This window comes from Orycteropus afer, unplaced genomic scaffold, assembly GCF_000298275.1.
Source record: "Orycteropus afer afer isolate SDZICR_OR568_19922 unplaced genomic scaffold, OryAfe1.0 scaffold00207, whole genome shotgun sequence".
In the NCBI taxonomy this organism is placed as follows: domain Eukaryota; kingdom Metazoa; phylum Chordata; class Mammalia; order Tubulidentata; family Orycteropodidae; genus Orycteropus; species Orycteropus afer.
Window position 1 is genome coordinate 2,666,959 of NW_006921794.1, and position 15,904 is coordinate 2,682,862.

At 40.5% G+C, this 15,904-nt stretch overlaps 1 protein-coding gene across 1 annotated transcript in view; it reads left to right on the forward strand.

Moving 5' to 3' along the window:
- The window catches only part of VWA8 (von Willebrand factor A domain containing 8), a 751,729-nt gene that overhangs the window by 643,739 nt on the left and 92,086 nt on the right, over positions 1 to 15,904 (forward strand). The window contains exons 38-39 of the mRNA XM_007948177.1: positions 3,330 to 3,438; positions 11,042 to 11,198. Of these exons, the coding sequence (XP_007946368.1) occupies positions 3,330 to 3,438; positions 11,042 to 11,198 (266 nt within the window). The remainder of the gene's footprint in view (positions 1 to 3,329; positions 3,439 to 11,041; positions 11,199 to 15,904) is intronic.

Here is a 15,904-nt window from a genome sequence, read left to right on the forward strand (position 1 = left end):
TATCATTAAAAATAAAATAAAATTCAGGTCCTCAGTTGCACAAGCCACATATCAAGTTCTTGGTAGCTGAATTGGGCTAATGGCTACCGTGTTGAACGTCACAAATATAGAACATTTCCATCATCACAGAAAGTTGACATATTTCAATTTACTGTATATCTCTTACAGTATCTATGGACAAATTGGAAAGAGGTGGCAAGTTTTGGGGAAGGTATTTTAAGTGTTCATTTGTTCTCCACATATGCTAAGTATTCTGCATAGCTTAAGAAAAAAAAGAGAGAAATTTATTTTTACTCATTTTTAGCATGATTGTGTATGTGGAATTCATATCAATTGCCATGTTGTGGCTGGTAAATTCTTTTGGAATATACTGAAGTTATGGCAAAACCTTTGTCGATGATACCAAAGTCATTGGCAGAAAAGTCCAGAAATTAAAATCTGTTTACAGTGTCCTGACATTTGCAATGAACTAATCTGGAGCTCTGGTAGCATAGTGCCTAAGGCACTTGACTGCTAACCAGAAGGCTGGTGGTTCAAACCCACCAGCCACTCCTCGGAAGGAAGGTTGCCAATCTACTTCCCTAGTGATATTGCCTTGGCAACCCAAGGAGGGGTCGCTATGAGTCAGGGCCGACTCAATGGCACATAACAATAACAACAACAATCTGGACATAAGACAATGGAAGTTGTGTTGAGTATATTTTTAATAACTGTTTTATTTAGAAAGACTTCAATTACCTATCTACTCTCATTAATCCCAGCATCAAGAATGAAGAGCCATATACTAACAAGGGATGGATCCTCTCTAAAGACAGACTTAGCACCACGTTTCAGGCCTGTTACAAGCTCCCCTGTTTCACAGTCAGCAACTTGAGGACAGTGACCTTTCCTCCATGGCTTTGTAGGCTCCACAGTGCTTCACATGGTACCCTGCCCATAGAACATTCTCTCTAAGTCTTATTTGAACAAATGAATGAATATTTGATCTGTTTTTCCTTGAAAATTATTACACTTGTACTCAGGCTCATAGTGTATATCAAATATGTTTTTAGTTTTTATTGTGAAGTAGTATCTACTGAGCTATTAGGATGGGAATTTCTGGGTGGTTTGCAATTCTTCTGGTGAATCTGTGCTGAATGAAATTGAGCACCTATGAACCACAGGCTCTGCTATAGGCTCTTACACAAGAGGACTAAAGCATTGCTTAGTCTGTTTAAATTGTAGGAATAGTAAATCCAGTTTTAAACTAAAGATGAATTTGGAAAGCTACAAAATGTCCTAATAAAATCAGGTTAGCCTCAGAAAGTAAATAAACCATCCTTACTGTGTGTGTGTTATATTATTATTCGTTGCTGATATGTTGGCTTTGCTGGGCCCTGTACCATCCTCATGATCATTGCTATGTCTGAGCTTCGAGCCAGTTGTTGCAATTATTGTGTAAACGCATCTCATTGAAGGTCTTTATATATGTAATTGAAGCACACATACATTTTCTTTTCATGTATTTTATACAAAATGGCATTTCTCAGAGTAATGGAATTTCATTGAAAGTGAAATAAAGAAATGTATATTGTCTGTGGTTCAGCTGAAACAACTGGCAGTGATTTTTTTTTTTTTAATTTTGATTTGGGTGAAAGTTTACATACAGAGCAAATTAATTTTGCATGTAACAGTTTATACACATTTTGTTTCATGACATTCATTGCAATCCCCATAATATAACAGCTCTCTTCCCACTTCTTCCCTGTGGTTACCTTTTCCCTGTGACCTTCTTTCCTATGCATTCCTGCCTTCTAAGCTGTCTCCCTGTGCAAATACTGCCTTCTGATCTCCCATGGTTGATTGTTCTAAAGAGTGTACCTATCTGGTGTAAATGTTCACCTTATACACCTGTATATTGTTTGCTGGAAGCCACGGGAGTAAGTTTGATTCCAGCCCCAAAGGGTGACTAAGGGCCATAGTCTCAGAGGTTTCACCAGTCTCCATCAGACCAGTAACCCAGGTCATTTTATGATTTAGAGTTTTGTTCCACATTATTCTTCCACTTTATCCAGGATCTCCTACACTGATTGCTTTGTGAGTGGTTCATAGTGGTAGATGGGCACCATCTAGTTCTTTTGCTGTCAGGGTGATGAAGGCTTTCACACAGTCCATTAGTCCCTTGGACTAATTGTTTCCATGCGTCTTTGGTTTTCTTCATTCTTCTTTGCTCCAGATGAGGGAAGACCAATTGTTGCATCTAGATGGCTGCTTGCAATCTTTTATGACCCTAGTCATTACTCACATGTAGAACAATGTTTTTGTGTAATATGTTATGCCAGTTGAGCTTGATATCCCCTGCAACCATGGTCCCAAGCCCACAGGCTCAACAACTCACTCCCTCAGGGTGGTTGGCTGTGGCTAAGAAGTTATCTTAACTTTGCCCTCTTAGCTCTGTTATATATGTGGGCATTCTCGTAGCACATACAAATACGTATGTAGAAATATTGTCTGCCAAACTTACATATGATCATGAGTCTATTCCCTTTTACATAGATATACCTGATCATTCAGCCTATGGATTCACCTATAGATTAATGTTTGTTATTACTGATAATGCAATATTTTGTATATGAAAGTGTTTATCTTTGCTGTCTGTACCTCTTGTGCACTTCTCTGTGTCTTCCTTTTCCTTAGTGTTATTGTGCTGGTCACTCACTTTTGGTATATTATCTTTCCCTTCACCCAAATCAATGCTTGTCTTTTACCTATGGAGCAGTTTTCCCTCCCCTTGAGCAGTGATTCTTTTAAACCATTGAAAAAGTGTCAGCCTCTGGTGAGATCCACTTCCTCTGCTCCTGGAAGTCTGATGCCGTGTGTAAGCAAATGCTTACGACATGTTCAGCATCAGGAAAATTCTAAAGCTGTGATCTAGGCCAGCTCCGTTTCTTCATTTAATTCATCACTTTTCCAACTAATTGGGTCATATATCTGATAGCATTTTTGCCAAATACTAACATCTATTGTGTCTTGTGACCTGAGGTGAAATACCTTAAGGATTTGCAAACCAAAAAAAAAAAAAACAAACTCAATGCCCTAGAGTCGATTCTGACTCATAGTGACCCCCATTGGGTTTCCAAGGCTGTAAATCATTATGGAAGCAGACCACTCCATCTTTCTTCCATGGAGTGGCTGGTAGGTTCAAACCTTTTGGTTAGCAGCCAGATGTCTTAACCACTATACCACCAGTGCTCCTTACATTAAGGCTTTATGGGAATAGAATTTTTTCTGTCATCAAACTCCTGGTGATAGTCATGGGATAGTGAAATGTCTCAATTCTTCATTTTTAGATAACAATCAACAGAGATAGTGGCGAAGATGTCAGCACCCCCAAACATGGGAAGGAGGACCCAGACAACATGCCCCATGTGGGTGGCAATACTTGGGCTGGCGGAACAGGTTGGTAGCATGGGCATTCATTCTCCTGGGCCAGGTTTTGCAAAGCTTCACAAGCCACACAGCAGCGTGCTGCCAGAGAAGGCTCCAGGGGCCAGCTTTCTTTCCCAGCCTCACCCTTCTGTCAGTTGGATTGTGTTCTTACCCTCTCTGCCCAACTCAACATCAAGACATGGGAAGAATGTGGCATTTGGTGTCTGGCAGACTCTGCTGCCCTATAATTTAAAACTGTTCTTACCCTCCCTTAATTGCTTTATCAGTAAATATCAGTAAATGGGACATAATATTAATGGCCTCACAAGCTTATTTAAAAAAAAAAAAAAACAACGCCAAACCTATTTCCATTCAGTCAATTCTGACTCACAGTGACCCTGTAGGACAGAGTAGAATTGTTCCATAGGGTTTTCAAGGCTGTAATCTTTAGAGAAGCAGATTACCACATCTTTCTCCCATGGAGCAGCTAGTGGATTCAAACCACTGACCTTTAGATTAGCATCTGAGCGCTTCACCACTGTGCCATCAGGGCTCCTTCACAAGGTCATGGGGAGTATTAAATGAGATTATGATTATAAAGCACTGGGCACATGTCTACTTTGCAGAACGTATTCACTAACGTGTGGATCCCTTTTAAATTCCCTGCCCTGGGGATCCTGTGAGAAATCTATGGGAGTGCTTCCCTGACAAACTTGACTTTGCAAAGAAATGGTCCTTGTCTACCACATCTTAGGAGTGAGTGTAGTGAGGATGCAGAATTTTGAGATAAGAGAGCTGGTGACAGTTTGAACTGATGGCTGTGGTCCACTCCTTCCTCTTGGCTGCCTTACTAGAGCATTGTTCTCATGACTGCCGTCTTCCTCTTTCCTCTGTGGCAGCTGGAGCAGACACATCTGCTGGGCCGCAGGAATAGGGCCAGACTGTGCACCGTCTGATCTTATCTCCACCGGGAGTGCTGGTGCAAGCTCCCTACTTCGCCTCCCCTTGGTTTGGTCTGTGCCTCTTGCCCTTGGCAGCCTTGGGAGGAAATGAGTTTCTGTGCTGGGACAATACACTACCAAATAGGCCTGTGGACTTCTTGCCTACTCTGTTTATTCATCAAGCATCAGCTTTAAAGAAGGAGTATTTTTAGACATGCCCTTTGATCTGGAAATCAATGTCAAGACAGCAAGATTTAATCTATGTGGAATGCTTCTTGCAGCAAGCTGGCCAGATGTAGGTTTGCTAGCAGTGGACTGCTTTGGATAGGAAGTGATTGTTCATTATTCAACTCGAATTCACTAGTGAGCATCTCTCTCCAGACCGAAGACCCTGCTTTTGCTTCCCCCAGCCTTAAGTTTTCTGTCTGTCAAGGTGTATTGTCTCAAACTCTCTTTCTCTCTCAGTAATTCTTTCCCCTCAGAATTCTCTAGTTTGAACTTAACTCTCTAGCCCAACACATCAAAGCTCCTTCCTTGCCTATCCTTACCCTTATCTTAAGGAGCTTGGTGGCACAGTGGTTAAGCACTTGGCTGCTAGCTGCAGGGTCAGAAGTTGGAATCTACCAGCCACTCTGTGGTAGAAAGATGTGACAATCTGCTCCCATAAAGATTATAGCCAAGAAAATCCTATGGGACAGTTCTACTCTATCTTGTAAGGTCTCTATGAGTTGGAATTGCCTCAGTGGCACACAGCAACAACTATAATCTTGTGAACTGATTTGTGATGTCCAAGGGGAGCCTCAAGATTATGATTTGCAGTCCTGGAAATTCTAGGTAGCATTTTCATTTAAGTAGTACAAATTGAAGGCACTAGGAAATGGTGGTCGTGAGGAATTCTCTCTTCTCACCCACTGCACCCAATATGACTTTCCTGGGGGGTCATGGGCTCGTGCTAATTATCTCTCGCACCAGCCTGTAAACAGTTGTGAGTCCTTCTCCTTTCACTAAAATGATGCCATCTCAGTGCCAAGGAAATTTTAAACTAATTCATTAACCACTCATCCTAAGGACAACTTCCTATAGGAAGAGAGTCAAATCACAATTCATCGTCATTGTCTAGTTACTGGTCCCCAGTGACAGCCAGGAATCACACACATCTGAGAAGGAATTTTCCACCACCAGTTTCTAAATAAAAATGAAATGATGTGCTCAAGCCAAAAGGCATAAGCACTGTAATTTATAGGCTGTTCATGTGGTATTTTCCAAAAGGAAATGACCTACCTGGACTTTCATAAGTCCGTGCTGAGTCCCTGCCTTCAGTTTATTAGACCAGTGAAGCACCCAAGGGAGAAAAGAAAAATGCAACGTAATTTAACCAAAGTCTAAAAGCTTCCAAAATTTCCACTTTATGCAACTAAAAATTACCTCATTCTGTGTGACTGGGAGTTGCTTAAATATAATAATAATAGGAGCAATCATTTATATAGCTCTTATTATGAACCAGATTAGCCTCATAACAGTCTCATGAAGTAAATAATATTATTTTCCCCATTTTACAGATAAAGAGAACTGAGACACAGAGAAGTTAAGTAACATCCCCAAGGACTGACTCATGGCTAGATTAGAGCCAAGATTCAAACTCAGGTGGCCTTGCTTACCTATAATACTATGCCATGCCTCCAATATTGGATTCTCTTATAAATTCCCAAGCCCTGACATGTATAGATGAACAAAAGAAACTGGCTCCTAGTATTTAAATCAGTATAAAACAGAGGTAATAAACTGGTAGCCCAAAGGCCAAATCTAGCCAACAAAAGTATTTTCTTTGGTATGCAAAATATATTTAAATAATTTAAATTTGAGTGTATTTACTACCAGAGCTCCCATGCAAAATATTTTTAAATAAATTGAATTTGAGTGTATTTACATAAGACAAGTCTTTAGTTAGCCAAAGTCTCCACCACTTCTTAATCATATTACACCCAGCCCACTTGTTTACATTATTTACCTGGTCTTATAGGCATTTATTTTATATTTATAATACTAAAAGTTTATATACCATTACATAATATATAGGGAGCTCTGGTGGCATAGTGCCTAAGGCATTTGACTGCTAACCAGAAGGCTGGCAGTTCAAACCCCCCAGCCACTCCTCAGAAGGAAGGTTGGGCAATCTACTTTCATAGTGATACTGCCTCGGAAACCCAAGGAGGGGTCGCTATAAGTCGGATTCGACTCTATAGCAAACACAACAACAGCAACATAATATATACTTAAAAACATGTGAACTTGGCCTTATATTGAAAAATTCCTCTGAAACTGACAACGTGTATCTGTTATAAATTGTTCTAAGCTAAAAGTGGAGTCCAAATTATAGGACCTTGACCACATGTAAGGAGCCCTGATAGTGTAGTAGTTAAGGCATTTGACTGCTAATGAAAGGAAGATGGGGCAATCTATTTCCATAAAGATTTACTACCTTGGAAACCTGATGGGGTGTCTATGAAAATCAACTTGATGACAGTGAATTTGGTTTTTGAGTTTTTGACCATATAAAATGGCTTACCTAGGGTATGTTCTTCTGCTTCTTGCCAACAGGCTGTTAACTTCTACACAGATAAAGCCTTTACTAAAGAATGTTTGCCCTATGGTTAGTTAAGACAGAGGACACCAGCTTGTCAACAGCATATTCTATTAGGGCTTTTTGACACAGGGCTATCACAACCCATTGTGCGAGATACTCTCAAGAAATCTGTAAGGCAGCTAAACACCCTGAGGGAGTGAGTCACTGGGCCCACAGCCCCAAACCATGGTCACTAGGGACATCAAGCTTGACTGGCATATCATCCTACAAAACCATCGTTCTACAGCCTACTTTGGTGAGTAGTGACAAGGGCCCTAAAAGTTTGTAAGCAGCCATCTAAGATGCAACAATTGATCTGTCCTTGTCTGGAGCAAAGAAGAATGAAGAAAACCAAAGACACAAGGAAATAATTAGTCCAGTGGACTAGTGGACCATGTGAACCTCAGCCTACAAAACCTTAAGACCAGAGAACTAGATGATGTCCAGCTACCACTGTCAACCACTTGGAAAGGGAACAAAATAGAAGATCCTGGATAGGGTAGGAGAAAATGTGGAACAAAACTCAAGATCATAAAGAAAAGACCAGGCTTACTGGTCTGATAGAGACTGGTGAAACCCTCAAGACTATGGCCCCTAGCCACCCTTTGGGCTTGGAGTTGAATGCACTCCTGTGGCTTCCTGCCAAACAATAGAGAGCCCTACAAGGTGAACTTTTTACCAGACAGTTATACTCCTTAGAACAGTCCAGTGTGGGAGATCAGCAGGGCAGTATTTGCACACAGAGATAGCTCAGAGGGCAGAAATGCTTAGGAAAGAAGAACACAGGGAAAAGGTAACCACAGGGAGAAAGTGGGAAAAGAGCTATTACATTATAGGCATTGCAATCAATGTCATGAAACAAAATGTGTATGAACTATTGAATGGAAAATGAATTTGGTCTGTAAGCTTTCACCCAAATCACAATAAAAAAAGAGGAAGAAATATGTAAGGACACTCCAAAAATGGGGGTGGCTTACACAAATCTGAATCAAGCTCCATTTTTTCCTACCCTCTGCTTCTGTTTCTGAAAAGTTGACCCATGACTGTTGGTGGGTAAACAAAGGAGGGTAGCTTGCCATCAGGAAGAATATGGTTGAAAGTAGATTAATTAGTATGAAGAAAGGTGCTTTCAGAGGGAATTTGCCTGACCTGTCCTTACACAAAGAACTTGCCCTGGCATGCCTTAATGATTTACCAAAAATAGCCAATCAAAAGAACTTCCATTAGCTGGCCAATCAGATATTGAATGATGCAGGAAAAATCTAAAGAAGATGGAGGGAATACACAGAGTCACTGTATCAAAAAGGGTTGGTCAGTGTCCATCCATATCAGGAGGTGGCATATGATCAAGAACCAATGGTATTGAAGGAAGAAGTTGAAGCTGCATTGAAGGAAATAAGGAAAAACAAGGCTCCAAGAATTGACGGAATACCCATTGAGATGTTTCAATAAACGAATGCCACACTGGAGGCACTCACTCGGCTATTCCAGGAGATTTGGAAGACAGCTACTTGGCCAACTGGTTGGAAGAGATCCATATTTGCACCCATTCCAAAGAAAAGCGATCCCACAGAATGTGAAAATCATCAAATAATATCATTAATATCGCATATAAGTAAAATCTTACTGAAGATAATTCAAAAAAGGTTATAACAGTATATTTACAGAGAACTTCCAGAAATGCAAGCTGGATTCAGAAGAGGACATGGAAAGAGGGACGTCATTGCTCATGTCAGATGGATGTTGGGTCAAAGCAATACCAGAAAGATGTTTACTTGTGTTTTATTGACTATGCAAAGGTATTTGATTGTGTGGATCATAACAAATTAGGGTAACATTGAGAAGAATGGGAATTCCAGAATACTTCATTGTATGCATGAGGAACCTGTACATAGACCAGGAGGCTGTCATTTGAACAGAACAAGGGGACAGTGCGTGGTTTAAAATCAAGAAAAGAGTGTGTCAGGGTTGTATCCTTTCACCATACTTATTCAATCTGTGTGCTGAGCAAATAATCCAAGAAGCTGGACTACATGAAGAGGAATGTGGCATTGGGATTGGAGAAAGAATCATTAACAGCCTGAGATATGCTGATGACACAGCTTTGTTTGCTGAAAGTGAGGATGACTTAAAGCACTTACTGATGAAGATTGAAGACTACAGTCTGTAGTATGGGTTACACCTCAATATGAAGAAAACAAAAATCCTCACAAGTAGACCTATAAGCAACATCAGGATAAGTGGAGAAAAGATTGAAGTTGTCAAAGACTTCATACTACTTGGTTGTACAATTAACACCAGTGGAAGCAGCAGTCAGCACCAGTGGAAGCAGCAGTCGGACATCAGATGACATGTAGCACTGGGCAAATGGTCTGCAAAATACCTCCTTCAAGTGCTGAAGAGCAAAGATGTCTCCTGAGGACTAAGGTGCACCTGGCACAAGCCATGGTATTTTCAGTTGCCTCATACACATGTGAGAGCTAGCAATGAATAAGGAAGACCAAAGAAGAGTCAATGCTTTTGAGTTGTGGTACTGGTGAAGAATGCTGAAAGTACCATGGACTGGTAAAAGAACTAACAAATCTATTCTGGAGGAAGTACAGCCAGAATGCTCCTTAGAAGCAAGAATGGCCAGACTTCATTTCACCTACTGGTCTCACCTACCAGGTCATACTGTCAGAAGGGACCATTCTCTGGAGAAGGATATCATGGTTGGTAAGGCAGAGGATCGACAAAAGAGAGGAAGTCCCTCAACGAGATGGACTGACACAGTGACTGCAACAATGGGGTCAAGTATAGCAAGAATCATGGAGCTGGCATGGGACCAAGCAGTGTTTCATTCTGTTCTGCATAGGGTCGCTATGAGTTAGAGATGACTGGATGGCATCTAACAACAACAACAAAGCCAATCAGAATATACTGTTAGTCCTGAGTCTGTCCTCATGAAACAGACGCCCTCGGATTCGTGGTCTCTACATGCTAGAAGTCGCATTTCCCGTTTGAGCATTCTTGTACTTTCAATAAATCTTTTAGCTTTTTTTTTTTTTTGGTAGAGTTGGAGAGTTTTTTCTCTAAGTCAAAGTTAGTATAATAATTGGCTTCTAATTTTGGCTAAAAAAAAAAAAAAAAAGTTGCTGTCATAGATTCCATCTCATGGTAACCACAAGTGTTTCTGAGTAGAACTGCTCCATAGAGTTTTCAATGGCTGTGATCTTTTGGGAACAGATTACCAGGCCTTTCTTCCAAGGCATCTCTGGGTGGGTTTGAACTGCCAGCCTTTCAGTTAGTAGCTAAGCACTTAACTATTTGCATCAGGGCCTTAATCTTGGCTAATTCACTGACATTAGTCATGAATAGGTCTCTTAGCTTCTTTATGCATAATTTTTTTTACCATTTGTGAACAGTATCTATTGCCTAGCTATCTCTCGGTATTTTAAGGAAAAATAAGGTAATATATGAGAGAAGAGAAGTATAGCTCATTTTAATTAACAGAAATGCTAGTAAAAATGTGTACTATAAGTGTCCATGATGTTCCAAGCCACTCTTATTGGTGCAGAAGTACAAAGATATATAAAATACGATTCTTTCTATCTTATAGTTAGTGAAAAAAGAAAGTCAATATCAAAAAGTAACAAATAGTACAGGAGACCATTGACCATTATAAGGCAGAGCCATCAGATAAGTCGTCATCGAATTTGCACTATGCCAGAAGGCTGAGGGTTCAAACCCACCAACCACTCCTCAGAAGGAAGATCGGGCAGTCTACTGCCGTAGAGGCACCACCTTGGAAACCCAAGGAGGGGTCGCTATGAGTCAGACTGACTTGACAGCAGTGAGTTTGGTTTGGTTTTCTTTGGAATGTGAGTATGATTTGGATGGATGGAGAAAAGAACAAGCATCTCTAACTAGGAGAACACTATTTTTCCAGGAAAAAAAGTCATTTGAGTGTTTAATTACTAATTAAATGCATTTAATATACTTAATGGGTCTGTCTTAAAGGCATAGTCTAACTTTTGTTTTGTGTTCAGAATCAGACTAACCATGGGGACTTTCATCATTTTCCTTCCAGGCGGAAGAGACACTGCAGGTCTGGGTGGCAAAGGAGGCCCTTACCGGCTAGATGCAGGCCATGAAGTGTACCAGGTGTCTGAGGCTGAGAAAGATGCTGTTCCTGAGGAGGTGCAGCGAGCTGCAAGAGAGATGGGCCAGAAAGCCTTTCAACAGAGGTGAGTGTTCCCCAGCCCATTTAGAGCAGTGTTGGCGGCTGGGGTGAAATGTCATAGCAACTGTGAGTATTCTCAGATCTGTGTGGTTCTCCATCTCATGGACCCCAAACTAAAATCCATAGCTATGCTCCCTCTTTGGTGGAGACAGTCAAGGGAAAAAAATCATCTTTTCTTTCTATTCAGCATCTCTTAAATGAAAGGTTTACATGTAACTGTGTAGAAGAAAAAATGAGCATATTGGAAAATAAAACCAAAGAGTATGAGGTAGAGAGCACCATCAGGTGTCAAAGAGTTAGGACTAGTAAGAAAAATCTTTAAAAACCCAATTGCCGTAGAGTCGATTACAACTTATGGTGACCCCGTGTGTGTCCGAATAGAACTGTGCTCCACAGGGTTTTTAATTGCTGATTTTTCATAAGTAGATCTTCTTTGTAAGATACGTCTGGGTAAACTGGAAGCTTCATCTTTTGGTTAGCAGCTGATCATTTTAACTGGTTGCACTAACCAGGGACTACCTGAAGCTCAAATCATTCATCCACATCTGTTCCTAGGTCACATAGGGAATTCAGAAAACTTTAAGTGATGGTCCATTCCTGCCCTCAGATGAGTGTGGAAGCAGGACTAGTACATACCATACATGCACACTTTTTAAGTGAGATGCCCAATTCACTTGGCACTGAGACTGTGTGCTGTGGGAGTGCAGAGAAGGGCAAGTCCAGTGGGCTGATGTGAGGTGGGGCCTGAGCTGGGTCTTGAAGTTTGGCCAAGATTTGGAGAGAGGGAAGGGACTAGATAGGACATTCCAGGAGTGGAAAGCTAACTGAGCAGAGACACCAAGGTGGAGGAGAGAGCCGGCTACTCTGTCACAAGCAAGACTACCAGCTGGAGAGTAGGGTGTGAGGTTGGACTGTGAGACCTTTGTCAGCAGATAGAGGCCTGGAAATCCAGGCCAAAGAACCTGTGGCTTCCAGATAATCCAGGGACATTCTAGGCCACCCCGATTGGACCCCATCTGAAAAAAGAAGAATAACTTACATGATGCTTTCATTAAACAGACAAATATGTTCTTCAGCCAAAAGTGAAAAATACCAAAGGACCAGAAATATCTCCTGTAGGACTGAGGGACTTGGTAGTGGTTTGGGAAGCAGATATACATTTCTGTGCCCAATTAAAGGAGCTGGGTGCAGTTTAAAAAAAAAAAAAAAGTGCTCAAGTATATGAGTTATGAAATTCCTCCTACGCAGAACATCTGCTATTACATTACATGCTATGCTTACACATCCTGCAAGTAAACAGTACAGAACAATGGAGACAAAGATGCAGGTCCCTCCTGCCACACCCTCAGGAAAGTCTGCAAGCCTCAAAGCCTCTTGGGCCCAGCGGGTAAATAACCCCATCAACATTAGAGACAAGGGTATTACTCTCAGCCCTTTTGCTGGCTTGCTTTCTTTCTGTGTGTGTGTGTGTGTGTGTGTGTGAGAAGGAGAGAGAGAGAGAGAGATTTGGGTAACAGTTTACAGAGCAAATTCATTTTCCATATAATAGTTCATAAACATTTTGTTTCATGACATTGAATCCCTGTAATATAATAGCTCTCTTCCTACTTCCTCCCTGTGGTTACCTTTTCCCTGTGTCCTTCTTTCCTATGCATTGCTGCCCTCTAAGCTATCTCTGTGTGTAAATACTGCCCTTCTGAGCTCTGGTGGCGTAGTGCCTAAGGCTTTGACTGCTAACCAGAAGGTCGGAGGCTCAAATCCACCAGCCACTCCGCAGAAGGAAGATTGTGCAATCTACTTCCATAAAGATTTACCATCTCAGAAACCCAAAAGGGGTCACTATGAGTCAGAATTGACTCGATGGCAATGAGTTTGTTTTTTTTCTTTTTTGTTTTGATCTCCCATGGTGGATTGTTCTAAGGAGTGTACGTATCTGGTGTAAATGTTCACCTTATATACCTGTGTATTGTACGGTTGGAAACCACAAGAATGAGTCCAATTCCAGACCCAAAGAGTAACTAGGGGCCATAGTTTTAGGGGTTTCATAAATCTTCATCAGACCAATAAGCTTGGTCTTTTTTATGATTTTGAGTTTTGTTCCACATTTTTTCTCCCACTCTATCCAGAATCTCCTATTTTGATCCCTTTCCAAGTGGTTAACAGTAGTAGCTGGTCACCATCTAGTTCTTCTGGTCTCAGGGTCATGTAGGCTGAGGTTCACATGATCCACTAGTCCCTTGGACTAATTGTTTCTATGCATCTTTGGTTTTCTTCATTCTTCTTTGCTCCAGATGAGGAAATACCAATTGTTGCATCTTAAATGGCTGCTTGTAAGCTTTTAAGCTCCAGTCACTACTCACCAAAGTAGCATGTAGAACAATGTTTTTGTGCAGTGTGTTATGCCAGTTGAGCTTGATGTCCCCTGTGACCATGGTCCCGAGCCCATAGGTCCAACAACTCAGTGCCTCAGGGTAGTTGGCTGTGGCCAAGAAGTTATCATAACTTTAGCTCCATTATATGTTTGGACATTCTTAAAGCTCATACAAATATGTATGTAGAAATATCATCTACCAACCTTATATATGGTCATGGGTATTCCCTTTTGCCTAGCTATATCTGATTATTCAGCCTATCTACCCATCTACTTACCTGTAGATTAATGTTTGTTATCACTGACAACACAGTATTGTACATGTAAAAGGATTTATCTTTGTTGTCTGTACCTGTGGTGTACCTGTCTGTGTCTTCCTCTTCCTCAGTGCCACTGTGTTGTAGATCTCTTATAGTTTCTTGATGTGATATTTTATAGTTTTTTTTATATAGGTATTTGTGTCTTTAGTAAGATTATACCTGAGTATTTTATCTTTTTGGTAGCTATTGTAAATGGTATTGATTTCCTTATCTCCTTTTCAGATACCTCTTTGCTGGTATACAGAAATCCAGCTGATTTTTCTTTATTGATCTTGTGTCCTGCCACTATGCTAAATCTTTCAGTTAGTTCCATTAGTTTTCTTGCTGAGTCTTTTGGGTTTTCTATGTATGGATCATATCATCTGCAAATAGGGATAGTTTTACTTCTTCCTTACCAATTAGGATGCATTTGCTTTTCCTTTCTTGCCTTATTCCCCTCGCTAAGTCTTCTCATACAATGTTGAATAGAAGTGGTGATAGAGGGCATCCTCATCTGATTCCTGTTCACAGGGGAATGGTTTCAGTCTCTCTCCAATGAGAATAATGTTGGGTGTTGGTTTTGCATATATGCCCTTTATTTTGTTGTGGAATTTTGCTTCTATTCCTGTTTTTTTGAGAGTTTTTATCAGGAGTGGGTGTTGGGTTTTTTGCATCGATTGATATGATCATATGGTTCTTTTCCTTTATTTATGTGATGGATTACATAGATTATTTTTCTGAATTTGAACCATCCTTGTATACCTGATATGAACCCCACTTGGTCATGATGTATTATTTTTTTTTATGTTGTTGGAGTCTGTTGGCTAGTAGTTTTTTGAAGATTTTTTTATGTCTGTATTCATGAGAGAAACTGGTCTATAGTTTTCCTTTCTAGTGGTGTTTTTGCCTGTGTATCAGGGTTACACTTGCTTCATAAAATAAATTTGTGAGGATTCTATCCTTTTCTATGTTCTGGAATAGTTTGAGTAGGATGAGTGTCAGCTCTTCTCTGAATGTTTAGTAGAATTCTTCAGTAAAACTGTCTGGGCCAGCCTTCTCTTTTTTTGTTTTTGTTTTTGGTAATTTTTAAAATAACGTGTTTAATTTCTTCTGTTGTTATGAGTCTATTCAAATTTTCTGCCACATTCTGTGTTAGTTTAGGTAAGTAGTGTGTTCTAGAAATCTGTGCAGTTTTCTAGGTTTTCAAATTTGTTGGAGTACAATTTTTCATAATATCCTAATATTTTCATTTTTTAATATGGTTAGTTCTGTTGTGGCATCACCCATTTCATTTCTTTTCATGTTACTTGCATCTTCTCCTCCTTTTCCTTTGTTCGCATTGTTAGTTTGTCAATTTTATTAATCTTTTCAAAAAACCACCTTCTAGTTTTGTAAATTTTTTCTATCGCCTTTTCTATTTCCTTCTGATGACTGTAGGGGTGTTTTTTTTTGTTGTTGTTCCCTGCCCCCCCCCCCCTGCTCTTTTTCTGATTGTTGGAGATGTTGGGTTACAATTTTGGTTTTGGCTCTTTTTTTTTTTGATGTGTGCATTTATTGCTATAAGTTGCCCTCTGATCACTGCATTTGCTGTGTCCAGAAGATTTTGATGTGTGTGTTTTCATTCTCATTTGTTTCAAGGAATTTTTTAATTTCCTTTTTTATCTCTTATGGTGGTTGTGTTTGTGTGTCAGCTTGGCTTGGCCTGGCTGAGTGGCTGGCAGCTGAATGCAGTATTCCTCATGATGAGACTGCTAATCAACTCCATGGTGGAATCTACTGTGAGCAGCTGAAGTTGCCTTTGAGTATGTGGTCTGCTTCCTATATATAAGAAGAAGCTTTGAGAATGGTCTCTAGCCTTTGGCACACTTGGACCCTGCATGTAGCCCTGTCATTGCTCAGCAGCCTGCTATGCTCTGCCGACCTTGGGACTTAAAATGGACTTAAAAATGGACTTAAGTTAATGGCCTGCCGTGTGGTTTGGTAACATCGGGACTGTGCCTTTTTTACTTGTCAACCTTGGGGTTTCTCAGCCTCAGCAGC